At 33.3% G+C, this 26,007-nt stretch overlaps 3 protein-coding genes across 3 annotated transcripts; all 3 read left to right on the plus strand.

The window, feature by feature from the left end:
- Positions 1-17,586: 17,586 nt before the first annotated feature.
- On the plus strand, positions 17,587-20,018 carry LOC143882986 (uncharacterized). Its single transcript, XM_077386361.1, has 2 exons — positions 17,587-19,558; positions 19,659-20,018. The coding sequence occupies exon 1, from the start codon at positions 17,587-17,589 to the stop codon at positions 19,063-19,065; it is 1,479 nt and encodes a 492-aa protein (XP_077242476.1). The 3' UTR covers positions 19,066-19,558; positions 19,659-20,018.
- A 607-nt stretch (positions 20,019-20,625) lies between these two features.
- Positions 20,626-22,826, plus strand: LOC143882987 (uncharacterized). Its single transcript, XM_077386362.1, has 3 exons — positions 20,626-20,654; positions 20,757-22,477; positions 22,567-22,826. The coding sequence occupies exons 1-3, from the start codon at positions 20,626-20,628 to the stop codon at positions 22,824-22,826; spliced, it is 2,010 nt and encodes a 669-aa protein (XP_077242477.1).
- A 390-nt stretch (positions 22,827-23,216) lies between these two features.
- LOC143883622 (uncharacterized) lies at positions 23,217-25,628 on the plus strand. Its single transcript, XM_077386966.1, has 9 exons — positions 23,217-23,229; positions 23,491-23,866; positions 23,957-24,142; positions 24,223-24,315; positions 24,397-24,498; positions 24,575-24,889; positions 24,970-25,053; positions 25,138-25,362; positions 25,468-25,628. Exons 2-9 carry the CDS (start codon positions 23,513-23,515, stop codon positions 25,489-25,491), a joined length of 1,383 nt encoding a protein of 460 aa, XP_077243081.1. The 5' UTR covers positions 23,217-23,229; positions 23,491-23,512; the 3' UTR covers positions 25,492-25,628.
- Positions 25,629-26,007: the final 379 nt, after the last annotated feature.

The following is a 26,007-nucleotide window of genomic DNA, read 5'->3' on the forward strand; positions in this document are numbered from 1 at the left end:
GAGGAGCTTTTAGCTAAGTTTTGAGATGTGGATGAGATGGTATTGAATTTTAGAATTAGTTTATAAAGGATGGAGATTGAAAAAGTAGAAAGTTTCTTATTTTAGAAACTTTACAAAACACCCATCTTTTAGACATAGGAAACCCTATATATGGTGCCAAGGAAATTTTAGCTGAGTTTTGAGATGAGGATGAGATGATATTGAATCTTAGATTTAGTTGATGAAGAATAGAGATTTAAAAAATAGATAGTTTCTTATTTTAGAAATTTTTGTAAGACATCTATCTTTTAGCAAAGGAAACCTTAGGGATGGTGTGAAGGAGCTTTTAGCCAAGTTTTGAGATGAGGATGAGATGGTATTGAATCTTAGATTCAGTTGATAAATGATAGAGATTGAAAAAATAGAAAGTTTGTTATTGTAGAAAGCTTAAAAAACATCAATCTTTTAGACATATCAAACCCTAGAGACGGTGTCAATGAGCTTTTAGCCATGTTTTGGGATGAGGATGAGAGGGTATTGAATCTTAGATTTAGTTGATTAATGATGGAGATTTTAAAAATAGAAAGTTTCTTATTTTAGAAACTTTATCAAACATCCATCTTTTAGACATAAGAAACCCTAAAGATGATATCAACGAGCATTTAGCCAAGTTTTGGGATAAGAATGAGTGGGTATTGAATCTTAGATTTAGTTGATAAATGATGGATATTGAAAAAATAGAGAGTTTCTTATTTTAGAAACTTCATAAAATATCAATCTTTTAAACATAGTAAAATCGTAAAGATGGTGTCAACGAGCTTTTTTGCTTAGTTCTAAGATGAGGATGCGATGGTATTGAATCTTAGATTTAGTTGATGATTGATAGAGATTGAAAAAATAGAAAGTTTCTTATTTTAGAAACTTTATAAAACAAACATCTTTTAGATATAAGAAAACCAAGATATGCTGTCAAGGTGCTTTTGTTGATAGAGATTGAAAACCAGAAAGTTTCTTATTTTAGAAACTTTATAAAACATCCACCTTTTAGACATAGGAAACACTATAGATGGTGTCCATGAGGTTTTAGCCAAGTTTTGAGATTATGATTAGATTTAGTTGATCAATGATAGAGATTGTAAAATAGAAAGTTTCTTATTTTAGTAACTTTATAAAACATCCATCTTTTAGACATAAGAAACCCCATAGATGGTGTCAAGGAGCTTTTTGCAAAGTTTTGAGGTGGGGATGAGATGATATTGAATATTCGATTTAGTTGATGAAGGATGGAGATTGAAAAATTAGAAAGTTTCTTATTTTTGAAACTTTATAAGACATCAATATTTTAGACATAGGAAACCCAAAAGATGGTGTCGAGGAGCTTTTAGCCAAGTTTTGAGATATGGATGAGATGTTATTGAATTTTAGAATTAGTTTATAAAGGATGGAGATTGAAAAAGTAGAAAGTTTCATATTTTAGAAACTTTACAAAACACCCGTCTTTTAGACATAGGAAACCCTATATATGGTGTCAAAGAACTTTTAGCTGAGTTTTGAGATGAGGATGAGATGATATTGAATCTTAGATTTAGTTGATGAAGAATAGAGATTTAAAAAATATATAGTTTCTTATTTTAGAAACTTTGTAAGACATATATCTTTTAGCAAAGGAAACCTTAGGGATGGTGTCAATGAGCTTTTAGCCACGTTTTGAGATGATGATGAGATGGTATTGAATCTTAGATTCAGTTGATAAAGGATAGAGATTGAAAAAATAGAAAGTTTGTTATTGTAGAAAGCTTAAAAAACATCAATCTTTTAGACATATGAGACCCTAGAGACGGTGTCAATGAGCTTTTAGCCATGTTTTGGGATGAGGATGAGAGGGTATTGAATCTTAGATTTAGTTGATTAATGATGGAGATTGTAAAAATAGAAAGTTTCTTATTTTAGAAACTTTATCAAACATCCATCTTTTAGACGTAAGAAACCCTAGAGATGATATCAGCGAGCATTTAGCCAAGTTTTGAGATAAGAATGAGTGGGTATTAAATCTTAGATTTAGTTGATGAATGATGGATATTGAAAAAATAGAGAGTTTCTTATTTTAGAAACTTTATAAAATATCAATCTTTTAAACTTAGTAAATCGTTAAGATGGTGTCAAGGAGCTTTTTGCTTAGTTCTGAGATGAGGATGCGATGGTATTGAATCTTAGATTTAGTTAATGATGGATAGAGATGGAAAAAATACAAAATTTCTTATTTTAGAAACTTTAAAAAACAAACATCTTTTAGATATAAGAAAACCAAGATATGCTGTCAAGGTGCTTTTGTTGGTAGAGATTGAAAAACAGAAAGTTTCTTATTTTAGAAACTTTATAAAACATCCACCGTTTAGACATATGAAACACTATAGATGGTGTCCATGAGGTTTTAGCCAAGTTTTGAGATTATGAATGATGGTATTGAATATTAGATTTTGTTGATCAAGGATAGAGATTGTAAAAATAGAAAGTTTGTTATTGTATAAAGCTTAAAAAACATCCATCTTTTAGACATATGAGACGTTAGAGACCGTGTTAATGAGCTTTTAGCCATGTTTTGGGATGAGGATGAGAGGGTATTGAATCTTAGATTTAGTTGATTAATGATGGAGATTGTAAAAATAGAAAGTTTCTTATTTTAGAAACTTTATCAAACATCAATCTTTTAGACATAAGAAACCCTAGAGATGATATCAACGAGCATTTAACTAAGATTTGGGATAAGAATGAGTGGGTATTGAATCTTAGATTTAGTTGATGAATTATGGATATTGAAAAAATAGAGAGTTTCTTATTTTAGAAACTTTATAAAATATCAATCTTTTAAACTTAGTAAATCGTAAAGATAGTGTCAAGGAGCTTTTGCCTTAGTTCTGAGCTGAGGATGCGATGGTATTTAATCTTAGATTTAGTTAATGATGGATAGAGATGGAAAAAATAGAAAATTTCTTATTTTAGAAACTTTATAAAACAAATATCTTTTAGATATAAGAAAACCAATATATGCTGTCAAGGTGCTTTTGTTGGTAGAGATTGAAAAACAGAAAGTTTCTTATTTTAGAAACTTTATAAAACATCCACCTTTTAGACATATGAAACACTATAGATGGTGTCCATGAGGTTTTAGCCAAGTTTTGAGATTATGAATGATGTTATTGAATCTTAGATTGAGTTGATAAAGGATAGAGATTGAAAAAATAGAAAGTTGGTTATTGTAGAAAGCTTAAAAAACATCCATCATTTAGACATAGGAGAGCCTAGAGACGATGTCAATGAGCTTTTAGCCATGTTTTGGGATGAGGATGAAAGGGTATTGAATCTTAGATTTAGTTGATTAATGATGGAGATTGTAAAAATAGAAAGTTTCTTATTTTAGAAACTTTATCAAACATCCATCTTTTAGACATAAGAAACCCTAGAGATGATATCAACGAGCATTTAGCCAAGTTTTGGGATAAGAATGAGTGGGTATTGAATCTTAGATTTAGTTGATGAATGATGGATATTGAAAAAATAGAGAGTTTCTTATTTTAGAAACTTTATAAAATATCAATCTTTTAAACTTAGTAAATCGTAAAGATGGTGTCAAGGAGCTTTTTGCTTAGTTCTGAGATGAGGATGCGATGGTATTGAATCTTAGATTTAGTTAATGATGGATAGAGATGGAAAAAATACAAAATTTCTTATTTTAGAAACTTTATAAAACAAACATCTTTTAGATATAAGAAAACCAAGATATGCTGTCATGGTGCTTTTGTTGGTAGAGATTGAAAAACAGAAAGTTTCTTATTTTAGAAACTTTATAAAACATCCACCGTTTAGACATATGAAACACTATAGATGGTGTCCATGAGGTTTTAGCTAAGTTTTGAGATTATGAATGATGGTATTGAATATTAGATTTTGTTGATCAAGGATAGAGATTGTAAAAATAGAAAGTTTGTTATTGTATAAAGCTTAAAAAACATCCATCTTTTAGACATATGAGACGCTAGAGACCGTGTTAATGAGCTTTTAGCCATGTTTTGGGATGAGGATGAGAGGGTATTGAATCTTAGATTTAGTTGATTAATGATGGAGATTGTAAAAATAAAAAGTTTCTTATTTTAGAAACTTTATCAAACATCCATCTTTTAGACATAAGAAACCCTAGAGATGATATCAACGAGCATTTAACTAAGTTTTGGGATAAGAATGAGTGGATATTGAATCTTAGATTTAGTTGATGAATTATGGATATTGAAAAAATAGAGAGTTTCTTATTTTAGAAACTTTATAAAATATCAATCTTTTAAACTAAGTAAATCGTAAAGATAGTGTCAAGGAGCTTTTTCCTTAGTTCTGAGATGAGGATGCGATGGTATTTAATCTTAGATTTAGTTAATGATGGATAGAGATGGAAAAAATAGAAAATTTCTTATTTTAGAAACTTTATAAAACAAATATCTTTTAGATATAAGAAAAACAATATATGCTGTCAAGGTGCTTTTGTTGGTAGAGATTGAAAAACAGAAAGTTTCTTATTTTAGAAACTTTATAAAACATCCACCTTTTAGACATATGAAACACTATAGATGGTGTCCATGAGGTTTTAGCCAAGTTTTGAGATTATGAATGATGGTATTGAATCTTAGATTGAGTTGATAAAGGATAGAGATTGAAAAAATAGAAAGTTGGTTATTGTAGAAAGCTTAGAAAACATCCATCATTTAGACATAGGAGAGCCTAGAGACGATGTCAATGAGCTTTTAGCCATGTTTTGGGATGAGGATGAAAGGGTATTGAATCTTAGATTTAGTTGATTAATGATGGAGATTGTAAAAATAGAAAGTTTCTTATTTTAGAAACTTTATCAAACATCCATCTTTTAGACATAAGAAACCCTAGAGATGATATCAACGAGCATTTAGCCAAGTTTTGGGATAAGAATGAGTGGGTATTGAATCTTAGATTTAGTTGATGAATGATGGATATTGAAAAAATAGAGAGTTTCTTATTTTAGAAACTTTATAAAATATCAATCTTTTAAACTTAGTAAATCGTAAAGATGGTGTCAAGGAGCTTTTTGCTTAGTTCTGAGATGAGGATGCGATGGTATTGAATCTTAGATTTAGTTAATGATGGATAGAGATGGAAAAAATACAAAATTTCTTATTTTAGAAACTTTATAAAAACAAACATCTTTTAGATATAAGAAAACCAAGATATGCTGTCATGGTGCTTTTGTTGGTAGAGATTGAAAAACAGAAAGTTTCTTATTTTAGAAACTTTATAAATAATCCACCGTTTAGACATATGAAACACTATAGATGGTGTCCATGAGGTTTTAGCCAAGTTTTGAGATTATGAATGATGGTATTGAATATTAGATTTTGTTGATCAAGGATAGAGATTGTAAAAATAGAAAGTTTGTTATTGTATAAAGCTTAAAAAACATCCATCTTTTAGACATATGAGACGCTAGAGACCGTGTTAATGAGCTTTTAGCCATGTTTTGGGATGAGGATGAGAGGGTATTGAATCTTAGATTTAGTTGATTAATGATGGAGATTGTTAAAATAGAAAGTTTCTTATTTTAGAAACTTTATCAAACATCCATCTTTTAGACATAAGAAACCCTAGAGATGATATCAACGAGCATTTAACTAAGTTTTGGGATAAGAATGAGTGGGTATTGAAATCTTAGATTTAGTTGATGAATTATGGATTTTGAAAAAATAAAGAGTTTCTTATTTTAGAAACTTTATAAAATATCAATCTTTTAAACTTAGTAAATCGTAAAGATAGTGTCAAGGAGCTTTTTCCTTAGTTCTGAGATGAGGATGCGATGGTATTTAATCTTAGATTTAGTTAATGATGGATAGAGATGGAAAAAATAGAAAATTTCTTATTTTAGAAACTTTATAAAACAAATATCTTTTAGATATAAGAAAACCAATATATGCTGTCAAGGTGCTTTTGTTGGTAGAGATTGAAAAACAGAAAGTTTCTTATTTTAGAAACTTTATAAAACATCCACCTTTTAGACATATGAAACACTATAGATGGTGTCCATGAGGTTTTAGCCAAGTTTTGAGATTATGAATGATGGTATTGAATCTTAGATTGAGTTGATATAGGATAGAGATTGAAAAAATAGAAAGTTGGTGATTGTAGAAAGCTTAAAAAACATCCATCATTTAGACATAGGAGAGCCTAGAGACGATGTCAATGAGCTTTTAGCCATGTTTTGGGATGAGGATGAAAGGGTATTGAATCTTAGATTTAGTTGATTAATGATGGAGATTGTAAAAATAGAAAGTTTCTTATTTTAGAAACTTTATCAAACATCCATCTTTTAGACATAAGAAACCCTAGAGATGATATCAACGAGCATTTAGCCAAGTTTTGGGATAAGAATGAGTGGGTATTGAATCTTAGATTTAGTTGATGAATGATGGATATTGAAAAAATAGAGAGTTTCTTATTTTAGAAACTTTATAAAATATCAATCTTTTAAACTTAGTAAATCGTAAAGATGGTGTCAAGGAGCTTTTTGCTTAGTTCTGAGATGAGGATGCGATGGTATTGAATCTTAGATTTAGTTAATGATGGATAGAGATGGAAAAAATACAAAATTTCTTATTTTAGAAACTTTATAAAACAAACATCTTTTAGATATAAGAAAACCAAGATATGCTGTCATAGTGCTTTTGTTGGTAGAGATTGAAAAACAGAAAGTTTCTTATTTTAGAAACTTTATAAAACATCCACCGTTTAGACATATGAAACACTATAGATGGTGTCAATGAGGTTTTAGCCAAGTTTTGAGATTATGAATGATGGTATTGAATATTAGATTTTGTTGATCAAGGATAGAGATTGTAAAAATAGAAAGTTTGTTATTGTATAAAGCTTAAAAAACATCCATCTTTTAGACATATGAGACGCTAGAGACCGTGTTAATGAGCTTTTAGCCATGTTTTGGGATGAGGATGAGAGGGTATTGAATCTTAGATTTAGTTGATTAATGATGGAGATTGTAAAAATAGAAAGTTTCTTATTTTAGAAACTTTATCAAACATCCATCTTTTAGACATAAGAAACCCTAGAGATGATATCAACGAGCATTTAGCCATGTTTTGGGATAAGAATGAGTGGGTATTGAATCTTAGATTTAGTTGATGAATGATGGATATTGAAAAAATAGAGAGTTTCTTATTTTAGAAACTTTATAAAATATCAATCTTTTAAACTTAGTAAATCGTAAAGATGGTGTCAATGAGCTTTTTGCTTAGTTCTGAGATGAGGATGCGATGGTATTGAATCTTAGATTTAGTTAATGATGGATAGAGATGGAAAAAATACAAAATTTCTTATTTTAGAAACTTTATAAAACAAACATCTTTTAGATATAAGAAAACCAAGATATGCTGTCATGGTGCTTTTGTTGGTAGAGATTGAAAAACAGAAAGTTTCTTATTTTAGAAACTTTATAAAACATCCACCGTTTAGACATATGAAACACTATAGATGGTGTCCATGAGGTTTTAGCCAAGTTTTGAGATTATGAATGATGGTATTGAATATTAGATTTTGTTGATCAAGGATAGAGATTGTAAAATAAAAAGTTCCATATTTAGTAACTTTATAAAACATCCATCTTTTAAACATAGGAAACCCCATAGATGGTGTCAAGGAGCTTTTTATAAAGTTTTGAGGTGGGGATGAGATGATATTGAATCTTAGATTTAGTTGATGCAGGATGGAGATTAAAAAATTAGAAAGTTTCTTATTTTTGAAACTTTATAAGACATCAATATTTTAGAAATAGGAAACCCAGAAGATGGTGTCGACGAGCTTTTAGCCAAGTTTTGAGATGTGTATGAGATAGTATTAAATTTTAGAATTAGTTTATAAAAGGTGGAGATTGAAAAAATAGAAAGTTTCTTATTTTAGAAACTTTACAAAACATCCATCTTATAGACATAGGAAACCCTATATATAGTGTCAAGGAACTTTTAGCTGAGTTTTGAGATGAGGATGAGATCATATTGAATCTTAGATTTAGTTGATGAATAATAGAGATTTAAAAAATAGATGGTTTCTTATTTTAGAAACTTTGTAAGACATCTATCTTTTAGCAAAGGAAACCTTAGGGATGGTGTCAATGAGCTTTTAGCCACGTTTTGAGATGAGGATGAGATGGTATTGAATCTTAGATTCAGTTGATAAAGGATAGAGATTGAAAAAATAGAAAGTTTGTTATTGTAGAAAGCTTAAAAAACATACATCTTTTAGATATAAGAAAACCAAGATATGCTGTCAAGGTGCTTTTGTTGGTAGAGATTGAAAAACAGAAAGTTTCTTATTTTAGAAACTTTATAAAACATCCACCTTTTAGACATATGAAACACTATAGATGGTGTCTATGAGGTTTTAGCCAAGTTTTGAGATTATGAATGATGGTATTGAATCTTAGATTGAGTTGATAAAGGATAGAGATTGAAAAAATAGAAAGTTGGTTATTGTAGAAAGCTTAAAAAACATCCATCATTTAGACATATGAGAGCCTAGAGACGATGTCAATGAGCTTTTAGCCATGTTTTGGGATGAGGATGAAAGGGTATTGAATCTTAGATTTAGTTGATTAATGATGGAGATTGTAAAAATAGAAAGTTTCTTATTTTAGAAACTTTATCAAACATCCATCTTTTAGACATAAGAAACCCTAGAGATGATATCAACGAGCATTTAGCCAAGTTTTGGGATAAGAATGAGTGGGTATTGAATCTTAGATTTAGTTGATGAATGATGGATATTGAAAAAATAGAGAGTTTCTTATTTTAGAAACTTTATAAAATATCAATCTTTTAAACTTAGTAAATCGTAAAGATGGTGTCAAGGAGCTTTTTGCTTAGTTCTGAGATGAGGATGCGATGGTATTGAATCTTAGATTTAGTTAATGAGGGATAGAGATGGAAAAAATACAAAATTTCTTATTTTAGAAACTTTATAAAACAAACATCTTTTAGATATAAGAAAACCAAGATATGCTGTCTAGGTGCTTTTGTTGGTAGAGATTGAAAAACAGAAAGTTTCTTATTTTAGAAACTTTATAAAACATCCACCGTTTAGACATATGAAACACTATAGATGGTGTCCATGAGGTTTTAGCCAAGTTTTGAGATTATGAATGATGGTATTGAATATTAGATTTTGTTAATCAAAGATAGAGATTGTAAAAATAGAAAGTTTGTTATTGTATAAAGCTTAAAAAACATCCATCTTTTAGACATATGAGACGATAGAGACCTTTTTAATGAGCTTTTAGCCATATTTTGGGATGAGGATGAGAGGGTATTGAATCTTAGATTTAGTTGATTAATGATGGAGATTGTAAAAATAGAAAGTTTCTTATTTTAGAAACTTTATCAAACATCCATCTTTTAGACATAAGAAACCCTAGAGATGATATCAACGAGCATTTAGCCAAGTTTTGGGATAAGAATGAGTGGGTATTGAATCTTAGATTTAGTTGATGAATGATGGATATTGAAAAAATAGAGAGTTTCTTATTTTAGAAACTTTATAAAATATCAATCTTTTAAACTTAGTAAATCGTAAAGATGGTGTCAAGGAGCTTTTTGCTTAGTTCGGAGATGAGGATGCGATGGTATTGAATCTTAGATTTAGTTGATGATGGATAGAGATTGAAAAAATAGAAAGTTTCTTATTTTACAAACTTTATAAAACAAACATCTTTTAGATATAAGAAAACCAAGATATGCTGTCAAGGTGCTTTTGTTGATAGAGATTGAAAAACAGAAAGTTTTTTATTTTAGAAACTTTATAAAACATCCACCTTTTAGACATAGGAAACACTATAGATGGTGTCCATGAGCTTTTAGCCAAGTTTTGAGATTATGAATGATGGTATTGAATATTAGATTTTGTTGATTAAGGATAGAGATTGTAAAATAGAAAGTTTCTTATTTTAGTAACTTCATAAAACATCCATCTTTTAGACATAGGAAACCCCATAGATGGTGTCAATGAGCTTTTATAAAGTTTTGAGGTGGGGATGAGATGATATTGAATCTTAGATTTAGTTGATGCAGGATGGAGATTGAAAAATTAGAAAGTTTCTTATTTTTGAAACTTTATAAGACATCAATATTTTAGAAATAGGAAACCGAAAAGATGGTGTCAAGGAGTTTTTAGCCAAGCTTTGAGATGTGTATGAGATAGTATTGAATTTTAGAATTAGATTATAAAGGGTGGAGATTGAAAAAATAGAAAGTTTCTTATTTTAGAAACATTACAAAACATCCATCTTATAGACATAGGAAACCCTATATATGGTGTCAAGGTACTTTTAGCTGAGTTTTGAGATGAGGATGAGATCATATTGAATCTTAGATTTAGTTGATGAATAATAGAGATTTAAAAAATAGATGGTTTCTTATTTTAGAAACTTTGTAAGACATCTATCTTTTAGCAAATGAAACCTTAGGGATGGTGTCAAGGAGCTTTTAGCCAAGGTTTGAGATGAGGATGAGATTGTATTGAATCTTAGATTCAGTTGATAAATGATACAGATTGAAAAAATAGAAAGTTTGTTATTGTAGAAAGCTTAAAAAACATCAATCTTTTAGACATAAGAGACCCTAGAGACGGTGTCAATGAGCTTTTAGCCATCTTTCGGGATGAGGATGAGAGGGTATTGAATCTTAGATTTAGTTGATTAATGATGGAGATTGTAAAAATATAAAGTTTCTTATTTTAGAAACTTTATCAAACATCCATCTTTTAGACATAAGAAACCCTAGAGATGATATCAACGAGCATTTAGCCAAGTTTTGGGATAAGAATTAGTGGGTATTTAATCTTAGATTTAGTTGATGAATGATGGATATTGAAAAAATAGAGAGTTTCTTATTTTAAAAACTTTATAAAATATCAATCTTTTAAACTTAGTAAATCGTAAAGATGGTGTCAATGAGCTTTTTGCTTAGTTCAGAGATGAGGATGCGATGGTATTGAATCTTAGATTTAGTTAATGATCGATAGAGATGGAAAAAATACAAAATTTCTTATTTTAGAAACTTTATAAAACAAACATCTTTTAGATATAAGAAAACCAAGATATGCTGTCAAGGTGCTTTTGTTGGTAGAGATTGAAAAACCGAAAGTTTCTTATTTTAGAAACTTTATAAAACATCCACCTTTTAGACATATGAAATACTGTAGATGGTGTCCATGTGGTTTTAGCCAAGTTTTGAGATTATGAATGATGGTATTGAATCTTAGATTGAGTTGATAAAGGATATAGATTGAAAAAATAGAAAGTTTGTTATTGTAGAAAGCTTAAAAAAATCCATCATTTAGACATATGAGAGCCTAGAGACGGTGTCAATGAGCTTTTAGCCATGTTTTGGGATGAGGACGAAGGGTATTGAATCTTAGATTTAGTTGATTAATGATGGAGATTGTAAAAATAGAAAGTTTCATATTTTAGAAACTTTATCAAACATCCATATTTTAGACATAAGAAACCCTAGATATGATATCAACGAGCATTTAGCCAAGTTTTGGGATAAGAATGAGTGGGTATTGAATCTTAGATTTAGTTGATGAATGGTGGATATTGAAAAAATAGAGAGTTTCTTATTTTAGAAACTTTATAAAATTTCAATCTTTTAAACTTAGTAAATCGTAAAGATGGTGTCAAGGAGCTTTTTGCTTAGTTCTAAGATGAGGATGCGATGGTATTGAATCTTAGATTTAGTTGATTATGGATAGAGATTGAAAAATTAGAAAGTTTCTTATTTTAGAAACTTTATAAAACAAACATCTTTTAGATATAAGAAAACCAAGATATGCTGTCAAGGTGCTTTTGTTGATAGAGATTGAAAAACAGAAAGTTTTTTATTTTAGAAACTTTATAAAACATCCACATTTTAGACATAGGAAACACTATAGATGGTGTCAATGAGCTTTTAGCCAAGTTTTGAGATTATGAATGATGGTATTGAATATTAGATTTTGTTGATCAAGGATAGAGATTGTAAAATAGAAAGTTTCATATTTAGTAACTTTATAAAACATCCATCTTTTAGACATAGGAAACCCCATAGATGGTGTCAAGGAGCTTTTTATAAAGTTTTGAGGTGGGGATGAGATGATATTGAATCTTAGATTTAGTTGATGCAGGATGGAGATTAAAAAATTAGAAAGTTTCTTATTTTTGAAACTTTATAAGACATCAATATTTTAGAAATAGGAAACCCAGAAGATGGTGTCGACGAGCTTTTAGCCAAGTTTTGAGATGTGTATGAGATAGTATTAAATTTTAGAATTAGTCTATAAAGGGTGGAGATTGAAAAAATAGAAAGTTTCTTATTTTAGAAACTTTACAAAACATCCATCTTATAGACATAGGAAACCCTATATATGGTGTCAATGAACTTTTAGCTGAGTTTTGAGATGAGGATGAGATCATATTGAATCTTAGATTTATTTGATGAATAATAGAGATTTAAAAAATAGATGGTTTCTTATTTTAGAAACTTTGTAAGACATCTATCTTTTAGCAAAGGAAACCTTAAGGATGGTGTCAAGGAGCTTTTAGCCAAGATTTGAGATGAGGATGAGATGGTATTGAATCTTAGATTCAGTTGATAAAGGATAGAGATTGAAAAAATAGAAAGTTTGTTATTGTAGAAAGCTTAAAAAACATCAATCTTTTAGACATATGAGACCCTAGAGACGGTGTCAATGAGCTTTTAGCCATGTTTCGGGATGAGGATGAGAGGGTATTGAATCTTAGATTTAGTTGAAGATGAGGATGGAGATTGTAAAAATATAAAGTTTCTTATTTTAGAAACTTTATCAAACATCTATCTTTTAGACATAAGAAACCCTAAAGATGATATCAACGAGCAATTAGCGAAGTTTTGGGATAAGAATGAGTGGGTATTGAATCTTAGATTTAGTTGATGAATATTGCATATTGAAAAAATAGAGAGTTTCTTATTTGAGAAACTTTATAAAATATCAATCATTTAAACTTAGTAAATCGTAAAGATGGTGTCAAGGAGCTTTTTGCTTATTTCTGAGATGAGGATGCGATGGTATTGAATCTTAGATTTAGTTGAAGATGGATAGAGATTAAAAAAAATAAGAAACTTTATAAAACAAACATCTTTTAGATATAAGAAAACCATGGCATGCTGTCAAGGTGATTTTGTTGATAGAGATTTAAAAGCAGAAAGTTTCTTATTTTAGAAACTTTATAAAACATCCCCCTTTTAGACATAGGAAACACTATAGATTTTGTCAATGCGCTTTTAGCCAAGTTTTGAGATTATGATTAGATGTTATTTAATATTAGATTTTGTTGATCAAGGATAGAGATTGTAAAATAGAAAGTTTCTTATTTTAGTAACTTTATGAAACATCCATCTTTTAGACATAGGAAACCCCATAGATGGTGTCAAGGTGCTTTTTGCAAAGTTTTGAGGTGGGTATGAGATGATATTGAATCTTAGATTTAGTTGATGAAGGATGGAGATTGAAAAATTAGAAAGTTTCTTATTTTTGAAACTTTAAAAGACATCAACATTTTAGACATAGGAAACCCAAAAGATGGTGTCGAGGAGCTTTTAGCCAAGTTTTGAGATGTGGATGAGATGATATTGAATTTTAGAATTAGTTTATAAAGGATGGAGATTGAAAAAATAGAAAGTTTCTTATTTTAGAAACTTTACAAAACATCCATCTTTTAGACATAGGAAACCCTATATATGGTGTCAAGGAACTTTTAGATGAGTTTTGAGATGAGGATGAGATGATATTGAATCTTAGATTTAGTTGATGAATAATAGAGATTTAAAAAATAGATGGTTTCTTATTATAGAAACTTTGTAAGACATCTATCTTTTAGCAAAGGAAACCTTAGGGATGGTGTCAAGGAGCTTTTAGCCAAGTTTTGAGATGAGGATGACATGGTATTGAATCTTAGATTTAGTTGATAAAGGATAGAAATTGAAAAAATAGAAAGTTTGTTATTGTAGAAGGCTTAAAAAATATCCATCTTTTAGACATATGAGACCCTAGAGACGGTGTCAATGAGCTTTTAGCCATGTTTTGGGATGAGGATGAGAGGGTATTGAATCTTAGATTTAGTTGATTAATGATGGAGATTGTAAAAATAGAAAGTTTCTTATTTTAGAAACTTTATCAAACATCCATCTTTTAGACATAAGAAACCCTAGAGATGATATCAACGAGCATTTAGCTAAGTTTTGGGATAAGAATGAGTGGGTATTGAATCTTAGATTTAGTTGATGAATGATGGATATTGAAAAAATAGAGAGTTTCTTATTTTAGAAACTTTATAAAATATCAATCTTTTAAACTTAGTAAATCGTAAAGATGGTGTCAAGGGGCTTTTTGCTTAGTTCTGAGATGCGGATGAGATTGTTTCGAATCTTAGATTTAGTTGATGATAGATAGTGATTGAAAAAATAGAAAGTTTCTTGTTTTAGAAAGTTTAAAAAACAAACATCTTTTAGATATAAGAAAACGAAGATATGCTGTCAAGGTGCTTTTGTTGATAGATATTGAAAAACAGAAAGTTTCTTATTTTAGAAACTTTATAAAACATCCACCTTTTAGACATAGGAAACACTATAGATGGTGTACATGAGGTTTTAGCCAAGTTTTGAGATTATAATTAGATGGTATTGAATATTAGATTTTCTTGATCAAGGATAGAGATTGTAAAATAGAAAGTTTCTTATTTTAGTAACTTTATAAAACATCCATCTTTTAGACATAGGAAACCCCATAGATGGTGTCAAGGAGCTTTTTGCAAAGTTTTGAGGTGGGGATGAGATTATATTGAATCTTAGATTTAGTTCATAAAGGATGGAGATTGAAAAATTAGAAAGTTTCTTATTTTTGAAACTTTATAAGACATCAATATTTTAGACATAGGAAACCAAAAAGATGGTGTCGAGGAGCTTTTAGCCAAGTTTTGCGATGTGGATGAGATGGTATTGGATTTTAGAATTAGTTTATAAAGGATGGAGATTGAAAAAATATAAAGTTTCTTATTTTAGAAACTTTACAAAACATCCATCTTTTAGACATAGGAAACCCTATATATGGTGTCAAGGAACTTTTAGCTGAGTTTTGAGATGAGGATGAGATGATATTGAATTTTAGATTTAGTTGATGAAGAATAGAGATTTAAAAAATATATGGTTTCTTATTTTGGAAACTTAGATTTAGTTGATAATATATAAAGATTGAAAAAATAGAAAGTTTCTTATTTTAGAAACTTTATAAAACAAACATCTTTTAGATATAAGAAAACCAAGATATGCTGTCAAGGTGCTTTTGTTGGTAGAGATTGAAAAACAGAAAGTTTCTTATTTTAGAAACTTTATAAAACATCAACATTTTAGACATAGGAAACACTATAGATTGTGTCCATGAGGTTTTAGCCAAGTTTTGAGATTATGATTAGAGGGTATTGAATATTAGATTTTGTTGATCAAGGATAGAGATTGTAAAAGAGAAAGTTTCTTATTTTAGTAACTTTATAAAACATCCATCTTTTACACATAGGAAACCCCATAGATGGTGTCAAGGAGCTATTTGCAAAGTTTTGAGGTGGGGATGAGATGATCACTACAAGAAAAAGGGGTATTACCGGCGGATATTTCCCGGCGGTCGTAATATCCGTCGGCAAATACCCAAATTTCACCGGCGGTTTCGGAAAAAACGCCGGAAATATTAATAACATCAGACGCTTTTTTTTAACCGTGGCCATAGTATTGCCGACAGCCATGACCGTCGGCAATATATGTTAGTCACCGGCGGTAATAAGTAAAACCGCCGGGAATACCTGATGTATAAAAAACCCACGATCCCCATTTTCCCTTTCCCGCGTGAGAACCCGCCATATTTCCTTCCTCTTTCATCTATTTGGGCATTTTCATCCTCGCGCGCGAACCCACGATCCCCGGTGTCCCTCCCTTTTTTCCTTGCAGCTCGATCTCTCGCCGCTTAATCGAGTCTCATTTCAACGAAGGTAGGTGATTTCGTTTTCGTTTTCCTCCACTTCTGCTCTGTATTTTCCCTTTTGTCTCCACCTCTTCTCCCTATCTCGTTTGGTTGTAATAACGGTTTTTTGGATCTCGTTTTAGGGTTTTGCAAAGGGTGGGAAAGAGGGCTTGAAGAAGATAAGGATAAATTTGTTTAGGGTTTTGGAGATTGGAGAAGAAGAGAAGGGTCTGATTTCCATTTGAGTTTTGGTTAGGGTTTCATCGGGGTTTCTCTCTTCACCGAAATCCCTGGATGTATATAGGGTTTCGATTTCATTGACGGAGCTTGGGGTTTCGATTTTGGATTTTCGTTTCCATTTGAGTTTTGGTTTGTGTTTTTTTGATGTGGTTTCAGTGTAATAGATGCTGTTTTGATATGGTTTTTGATGTGGTTTGGGTTTTTGATATGGTTTTCTCAGCTCTTTTATGTGAAAGATGGGGTTTGGGGTTTTGATGGGGTTTCGTTTTTCTCATATGGAAATATCTGATATTATGATTTTAATGCTCAATGTGGTTTATTTATAAAATCATGTATTAGTATCTACCCCTGTATTAGTATCTACCTCTTGCTCAGTCTGATTTATTTATAAAATCATGTATGATTGCCTTATTCTATAGGTCTGGAGAGTGCACCCCATCCAACGACAGAGACTCAGGAGACATCCGGAACATCAGAAGTGAATGGTACTTCTCTCCTTGCTGGTTGGTTCTGTTTAAATGTATCTAGTTGGTTGGTTCTGTTTAAATGTATCTGGGTTCTCGTTGGGCCTCTGATGAAAGTCTTAATATCTTTGCCATGAATTTCGATTCTTGATTTGATTTTAGGCTATTGCTGTGTATGTTTAATGGGTATCCTTTCTGGTTTTTTAGATCATGTGCTTGAATCTCTTAGACAATAACTGGGTCATTTTGATCCTTGTTTTGCAATAGCTTTCACACGTTGTATGGCATGGCCTTGCCTAGCATGTGGAAATGCTTCTTTTCTGTGTGTTTTTTTTTTTTTTTTACAGTGTATGAACTCTGCCTTTTTCTGAAAGACGGGATTCCGGGAACTAAGAAATTGAGGAAAAATAGAAAAAAATGCCACTCATTTGCCTTTAATTTGTAGTAATGTTTAATGAAATTGAAGTGATAGTTGAATTCTTGTGAGTTTGCTTTTGATTTATAAAAAATGCAAGAAAGAATGCGGCTTTTGATCGGATCTGTTGACCCAACCGGAGACCACAAGTCCAGTCAAATGCCATTGAGAATACCTTAATCGGATGATCCTAGGCCCTTCATCAATCAAGCCTCTTTTTGTCCTTCCAACATAAAGCTTATTGGTTGAATTGTAGTTTTGTATCACATGCATGGGATAACGATTTGATGGGTACTGGATTTTGTGGGTTGCCTCGTAATGTTCTACAAGATCAAAATAATGGGTCGTAAATCATTTTGCAATAACTGATGGAAATCCATAGCTGAAGGGATGGTGATTTTCAAGCAAATGCTTGAAAGTGGTTGTGAACCAGATATTATGACTTATAATACTCTAATTTCTGGTTCCTGTCGTGATGGGAATGTGGGACAGGCAGATGATCTTTTAAAGGAGGCAATGGAGAGGGGATTGCTGCCTAATAAGTTTAGTTATACGCCTCTTGTTCATGGGTATTATCGGGAGAGGGATATTGTTAGGGCATCAAATTTGTTTATTGAGATGATGGAGAGAGGACATAGACCTGACTTGGTAACTTATGGAGTTCTTGTCCATGGCCTTGTTAGTGTTGGTGAGGTTGATGATGCATTAATGATCCATGATAAAATGATAGAAAGAGGAGTTCTACCTGATGCAGCTATTTACAACGTTTTAATGAATGGTCTTTGCAAGAAAGGGAAGCTTACTGCCTCAAAAAATTTGCTTGCTGAGATGCCCAACAGGAATGTCCTTCCAGATGAGTTTGTTTATGTGACACTAATTGATGGGTTCACCAGACACGGTGATGCTGGTGAGGCTAAAAAGCTCTTTGAGTTCATGGTTGAAAAGGGTATCGAGTCTGGGGTTGTCGGTTACAATGCCATGATCAATTGCTATTGTAAATTTGGAATGATGAATGACGCAATCTTGAATGTCAATAAAATGGTAATTAGCAATCTTCATCCTGACACAGTCACCTACACAACGGTTATAGATGGGTATGTTAAACAAAATAACATGAATGGTGCCCTAAGGGCATTTGGTGATATGGTGAAACGGAATTGTAAGCCAAACATTGTTACTTATTCTGCTCTGATTAATGGGTTTTGCCGGGAGGGAGATTTTGATAGAGCCCAAGAGATTTTTAGAGAGATCAAATCCTGTGGTTTGGCTCCTAATGTTATCACATACAGTATTCTTATAGGAAGCTTTTCTAGGGACGGTAAACTTGGAATATCTGCCTCGTTATTTGAAGAAATGCTTCATAATAACTGCGTACCCAATGACATCATCTTCCATCATTTGATTAGCGGGTTTGCGGCTTCCAAAGGAAGTGAATGCCCAGAGCATGGCCAGTCTATTATTCTGGATATGTTCAGGCATATGGTATTGGATGAATGGGATTACAAGACTGCTGCTTATAATGCCATCATCATTTGCCTTTGCAAACATCGAATGCTCGAAGTTGCTTTGGAGTTGAGACACAAAATGCTGGCAAAGGGCTGCATGCCAGATTCAGTTACCTTTGTTTCTCTTTTACATGGTATTTGTCTGGAAGGGAGATCCAGGGAGTGGGGGAACCATCTTTCTCGTGATTTTGATGAAGAGGAGCTCCAGGTTGCTCTTAAGTATTCAATCTTGTTAGATCAATACCTATATAAAGGCTTGACTTCTGATGCTTCAGGGATTTTGCAAAACATTGGTCGAGGAGCTAATTCCAAACCAGGAATGGATAACCAAGAAGTAAAGGCTCTTGAGGTGTCAGTAGTTTGAAGAGGAGATACAAACCAAATAACCATTCAATGAACTCTGTCAAGAAGCTTCAGTTGAGCATTGTCTATGAGAAAGAGTGACTGATGCTCCTTCGTACTTCCTGCTAGGCGCAAGTTGCAATAAACAAATTGCTATTCTATGCGGGTTGTGATGCCTCATGATGGACGTAAGGTACATTGGGGAGAAATCCATGGTAAACTCGTAGAGGGGGCTATCGTGTCTATGATTTGGAAGTTGGATACAGTGCTCCTTGAAGTGCTTTGTGGTGGGTATAAGCTTCTATTGGTCGTGCTCTTGATTATCAAACCTGAACAGTTGTGTATGATTCGGGATTGGGTTTAATGTCAGATTATTTGTGCCCCCTGTGGTTGAGGTTTATAGAAAAAGAACCAATTCTCAACTTGTATGGTTATACCACCATTGTCTATTGCTTCGAATGAACACGAGTAACAACTTCGTTTTGTTGAAGGAAGCAGAACAATATCGTTTCTGGGTAATGGAGAATCTGAACCTACAGTGCTGTTTTTATTTTTCTGCATAGCACTGTACAATGCTTTGTGTTTCTAATCATGCCCTGATTTTTTGGACTACAGGATAAAGAAATGGACTAGGCTTTCATTTATCTGACAACCTTGGAAACCATCAGTTCCAAAAGGACTTGGGGACTTTCTTTCAGAGAGAGGTACGAGCATTTAAAGAGATCACACACAAACATGCAATCCATGTGGCTGACTCGCATAGGGAAAAAAGAGGAAACAGAGAGCTCTTCAAAAATTGAAGATGGTCAAGCCCTTTAATGGGTCTGCATTTGAAGACACAATTTCTAAGAAAAAGGGAGGAGCCTGTCACTGCATTGTAGGCTTGGCAGCTACAATTAAGATTACTGCAGTTATGGTATGTAGCTAATTTTCATAAACCTTGACCAAGGAAAAATAAGATGGGTCAACTATTAGTCAGTTTGATCTATATTTACCTATAAAAACTTGTATGTATATTAGGCTATGTAGGCATATTCTAGAATTTTTATTTTGTCCTAGAAAAAGCAATCTAGTGAAGCACATCCAATATACTATTTGTGCTGCCCTAAATCTTTCAAAATTCTGTTGATAGCATCGTAATTAGGTTCTATGTTATAATAGAAGCCAATGTGAGGTTGTTCGACTAGCAAATGAGGGAGTCTGGTTGAAATCTTGTACTTAGAGCTCATATGCCTGAATTTCATAGTTCTTTGCTGGTCTACTTGTAGCTGGCTATCTCATGTTTGATGCTGTTTTTTTTTGTCTAGTCTTATCTATATTCTATAATGAAGATGTTGCTGCTATTACAAAAGCATAAATTTTCTATCTTTAAGGACAAGATCATTTTTTTAATGTTTTAGGAATTCGTGTTCGCAGAGAACTTGGGATTTAGACCTCCAACTTTGAATATTTTTCCTTCCCAAATTGGGATTCTTTATTTTAACAAGTGTGTTTGACCTCAATGACACTTTGTTTTTCTTCAGTCGTACACATTCGTTCCAATCATTATCATTCTATTCTTGAGTAAAGCAGGAGAGTAGTCATGGATAAAAGTTGGATGCAACTTCCAAGGTACGACCCTCATAACGTAGGGTTAGTTTATTAAATTTGGATTTAACCAATTCGTTATCTTAATTTATAAGCCTCACGCATGTTCCCATTTTTTATAAACAGAGTTGACCCAGCATATAGGGCAGGGTTGGATAGGTTCCTTGATTTTGCATTTGCTAGAACTAATTATGGGAACATGATCAAATGTCCATGTGTTAAATGTGGCAACATTTATTTGGTTGATCGAATACAGGCCGAGGATCATTTGGTTGTCGATGGGATGCTTAAGGGCTACGATACATGGATTTTTCATGGGGAGGCAGTGCCATCGGCGTGTGTTATGGCCGACAGTGATCACCGAGTGCACGATGAACCCATACTACAAGATGAAATGCATGAAATGTTACACGATCTCAACCCATTGTTTAACCCTGCTATGGACAATGTGCCATCAGACGGTGGGGTTGATCTAGGAAATACAAGTACGGAGGGGCTAGATTTAAATTCGCAAAGATTTTTCAAATTATTAGAGGACGCCGAGCAGAAATTATACCCGGGCAGCAAATTCACTAAATTATCCTTCCTTGTTCGACTTTTTCACATCAAGTGTCTCAATGGATGGAGCAACAAATCGTTCACTATGTTACTTGATCTCTTGAAGGAGGCACTTCCTGATGGTGAAACGTTGCCAAAGTCATTTTATGAAACGAAGAAAATTATTAAGGATTTGGGCCTCGATTACAACAAGATAGATGCATGCCCTAACGATTGCATGTTGTATTGGAAGGAAGCTGCTAATGAATTTAAATGTCGCACATGTGGGGCATCGAGGTGGAGAACAGATGCAGTACATCCAGACGACGAGCCATCTGAGACATCTACAAAAGGAAAAAAAATTCCTGCCAAGATTCTGCGTCACTTCCCACTGAAACCAAGATTGCAGAGGCTATACATGTCGAGGAAAACAGCATCTTTTATGACATGGCATGATGAGGGCCGCACAAAAGATGGTATATTAAGGCATCCTGCAGACTCAACAGCATGGAAGACTTTGGACTGCAAGTATAAAGAGTTTGGTTCAGAGACTCGCAATGTTAGACTTGGGTTAGCAAGTGATGGCTTCAATCCCTTTAGGACGATGAGTATTGCTCACAGCACGTGGCCAGTTGTTCTAATGCCATATAACTTGCCACCATGGATGTGCATGAAGCAACCGTATATGATCCTCTCACTGCTTATTCCAGGACCATCTTCACCAGGGAATGACATAGATATCTACTTGCAACCTTTGGTAGAAGAGTTGAAGGAACTATGGATTGATGGTGTGCAGACTTTCGACGCAGAGAGGAATGAAATGTTTCAAATGCATGCTGCTGTGTTGTGGACGATTAGTGACTTTCCGGCGTATGCTAACTTGTCAGGATGGAGCACGAAAGGAAAACTGGCTTGTCCATCTTGCCATAAAGAAACGTGTTCTCAAAGGTTGAGTCATGGAAGAAAGCAATGCTACATGGGCCACCGGCGATTCTTACCGATCAATCACACATTTCGATCTGATAAGTCAGGTTTTGATGGGACGGAAGAATGGAGGGTAGCTCCGATTCCGCTATCAGGCAGTCAAGTTCTGGATCAATTACAGAGCATTAACGTAACATTTGGTAAGAAGCCGGATACTAGTGGGAAGAAGCCAACCACAACTGGGAAGAAGCTAGATACACGTGGAAAGAAACAAGATACACGTGGCAAGAAGTCAGATAACAGTGGGAAGAAGCCGAATACCCATGGAAAGAAAAGGAGGCGTGAGAAGAATCCCAATGAACCTGAGAATACCGAAGAGATGCCTCGTAAGGAACACAATTGGAAGAAGAAAAGCATATTTTTTTGTCTTCCGTATTGGAAATCATCAAGACGAAACCTAGGGATTTGTACGAAGTGCGTGGAGACAATGACGAGACATATATACAGAGCGAAGCGGTGGAAATCCAGAATTTGGAAGAAATTGAACAATGGGAACGGACAGATATTGTTGGGACAGAGATTGATATACCATTGGATGTCTTCAGTCAGGAAAACCAAGACGAAGAAGAATATGATACGGAGCAAGATGATAGTGATGGAGTTGACAATACCTGGGAGGCAATTCTGAGTGATATTTCAAATTTGAGTTGTGTCATGAGGTGTATCTGTGCCTAAGAACAGCTTGGTCATTGTACTCTCATTTATGCTGTTGAAAAGTTTCTTTTGTGGAATATTTTCCACCTCAATCATAGCATGGGTTGGGTCCATCATTTTACATTAAAAGGTTTTTTTTGGCATCATTTCTTCAAGTGTTAAGAACTCGTTTACATTATTTTGTCATTGTACTTTTATTTACATAACAAGTTTTTTATTCTTCTGATTTTCGACTGTACAAGTGTTAAGAACTCGTTGCTCTTGCTCTTTCTATACTAATTATATGCAAGGTCGTGTGGATTATATGAAGTCCTTGAATTAGAATTGGAGAAGGTTATGATATCTGATATTTTTTCATGCATTGGTAAACAGAAAGATCTGTTTGATTTCCTTGCGCATCCATCAAACAAGAATCCTATCTAAGGTATGTAACATTCCACCATTGAGAAGTAAAAAAAAATCATATATGCTAATTTATATGCTCTTTAGAAGGATGTTACTCCTCTTATTAAATTCAGGTGCATGCAAAAGTTTCATTTGATAAGTAGGTTCATCTGATGCTGGTTTCATCTTCATCCATTGGAATTTGAGAATGCTATTATGTTTTCCTCAAGCAGGTCTACTTACACAGCTTATTTATCTTGAATTTATGATATCTCTTTCTATGTATTGTTTCAAGTTACAGGTTATCTTATACATTTAAAAAAATGCCTAGAGAGAGTCAGGCTCCATCCCATTCACATGACTTTGAGCGTACGGATGTTCAGTCTGCAGAGGAGCCTCTCACTGACCAATCTCAGGAGGAGCATCCTAACCGGTCCAGTGCCTCCTCATCGAAGAGGAAAAGAGGGCCTACACGTTGCAAAAAGACTTGGGGCCGACAAGGACCGCCGGAACCAGTTGAATTCAACCAAATTGGGCAGCCAGATTCAGAAAATACAAATCCTTTCGAAAGTTTCCTCGGAAATATTGCGAGGACAGGTGAAAAATGTCCTATCTCATATAGGGACTGGAGGAGGGTTCCACTTGAAAAAAAAGAAGATATGTGGGCAATTGTCAAGGTAAACGTTGTTGAATCTGTATATATGTCTACATTTACTTTTATTATTCTAACCTAATGATACTTATATTTCACTTGACATGTAATACAGACTAAATATGACGTTCCTGAAGACAACAAGCCGTATGTTATAGCAGACCTTGGGAAGAAATGGCGGGAATGGAAGTCAACCCTGAGGACTAAATACTTCCTCCAAAATGAACCACCACCACCTGGAAGCGTGATCCCGTCAGAATATCAAATTCTATGCGACTTTTGGAACTCTCCTGAAGGGCAGGTAGACAATATTACCTCCTGTATTATTCTCTCCTTTAAAATACTATAGTTATATATCTATTTATTGTTTTCACACTGCAGAAACTTTGCGCAACAAATAAGGCAAACCGAGCCCAACAAATGATAGCACACACTGCCGGTTCGCGGAGCTATGCAAGAGTGACCAAGATGGAGGTAATTTCAGCAACCTTTTATGTTGATTTACTATCTCTTTTTTATATTGATCACTTGCTGTCATTATTGCAATGAGTACAGTTCAAAGCTAAGAAGAAAATGCCGAGCCGTGCGGATACGTTTGTGATTACCCATACGAAAAAAGACGGGAAGACTGCAGATCCTAAATCCAAGGAGATTATGGTATGTTTTACATAATCTGTTATTTAGGTCAACAACTTTATATAACTTGTCATTATTTTCCCTCATATTTTTCAAGGCAAAAATCAAAGAGCGTCAGGAGCAGAATCCCGAACCTGAATCGAGCGGGATCCCTTCCAGAGATGACCTCTTCGGCCAATTAATGGGCGAAGAGACACGTGGTAGGGTGCGTATGCTTGGGTTTTTTGCTACTCCCTCAACAACATTGGGCACTGCAACTAGGCCTCCTCAACCCCGAGGAAATAGTTTGCATCTTAACACGAAAATGGCCCAATTAGAACAGGTGAATGCAATTATGGCAGAGGAGCTGACACAAGTGAAACAACAAATGTCGCAGATCTTAACCCACCTCCAGGGCGTTAGCCCCAACTACGTAAGTTTTTCACTATGTCCCTTAGGATTAATACGTAGATATTTCATTTCATACATTTATTACAATATCTTTCTTAGCAGACTCCCGAAGATGTTTTGCAGTCGCGAGCTAATGTAGCTTCCTCTTCTGGCAGTCATGGATTACGATCACCCTCATCAGACGAGGTATAAATCCGTTATGTAAATTCTGACTTGATATTTCGATCATCTACATAAGTCATTAATTTTGTTTCTTATAATGTTGATAAGGTTGTTTTATTGAGTAAAATACGAAAGGGAGTTCAAGTGGCAAGGGGCATTTTTCTCAGCAGAGATCCAAATGATGAGGTTGATGATTTGCCGATTGGACTTGGATACTCCGTGGTCCAAATCGATGTCATATTTGAGCCGGAGGAACCTTTGCTAAAGCCATCCCTATACCTCAAGACTATTGGAGATGCAGCGGGAGCACCAGTCGCTTGGCAGTCCTATCTTGTAAGTAAATGACCAATGAAAATTGTACTACTCCTTATTTTTGCTGCTAATAACTTGGTGTTTCTAATTTATTTTAATATTTTTTTGTTTGATTTCTTCTTGCAGATTAGACCAGCTCATACCGCTTAAGGCCGACCTCTACTATATATTTTGATTGTTTTTCAGTTTCATAGTTGATTTTCGGACTATATACCTTTTGTTGCATTGTAATAGACATTTTGAGTTTGTAAAGTTTCCTCGTTTATGGACTTTTGTATATCTTCTTTGTATAATGGGTCTCTTACTTTATCTAGAATTAAAACTTGTGCGCATTATATTGCTCGTTTGCCTATTTTATTGCTATGGTGTTACTGTTTAACTTTGAGGCTTTGGTGGTTTTGAGTAGATACCTAATTACTGAACAACAAATGTTGACAAGCTCGAGAAGGTACAATTCAATCAATTTTGTATGTAATATTGCCTTATTTGTGTATAGTCTATGATAATTAGTAACTGAATAACTGATAATTAGTTGTGCAAATTTTTGCCCATAATGGCATCAGTACTTGGGTATTACGTGATATAGGGTGATAGAACATCAAAATTCAGTTCTAGTATTTTACTATTATCAAAATTCAGTTCTAGTAATTTGATATTTTATTTGAT

Source organism: Tasmannia lanceolata, unplaced genomic scaffold (assembly GCF_043159265.1).
Source record: "Tasmannia lanceolata isolate RefF3 unplaced genomic scaffold, GAP_Taslan_0.1 ptg000008l, whole genome shotgun sequence".
NCBI lineage: Eukaryota > Viridiplantae > Streptophyta > Magnoliopsida > Canellales > Winteraceae > Tasmannia > Tasmannia lanceolata.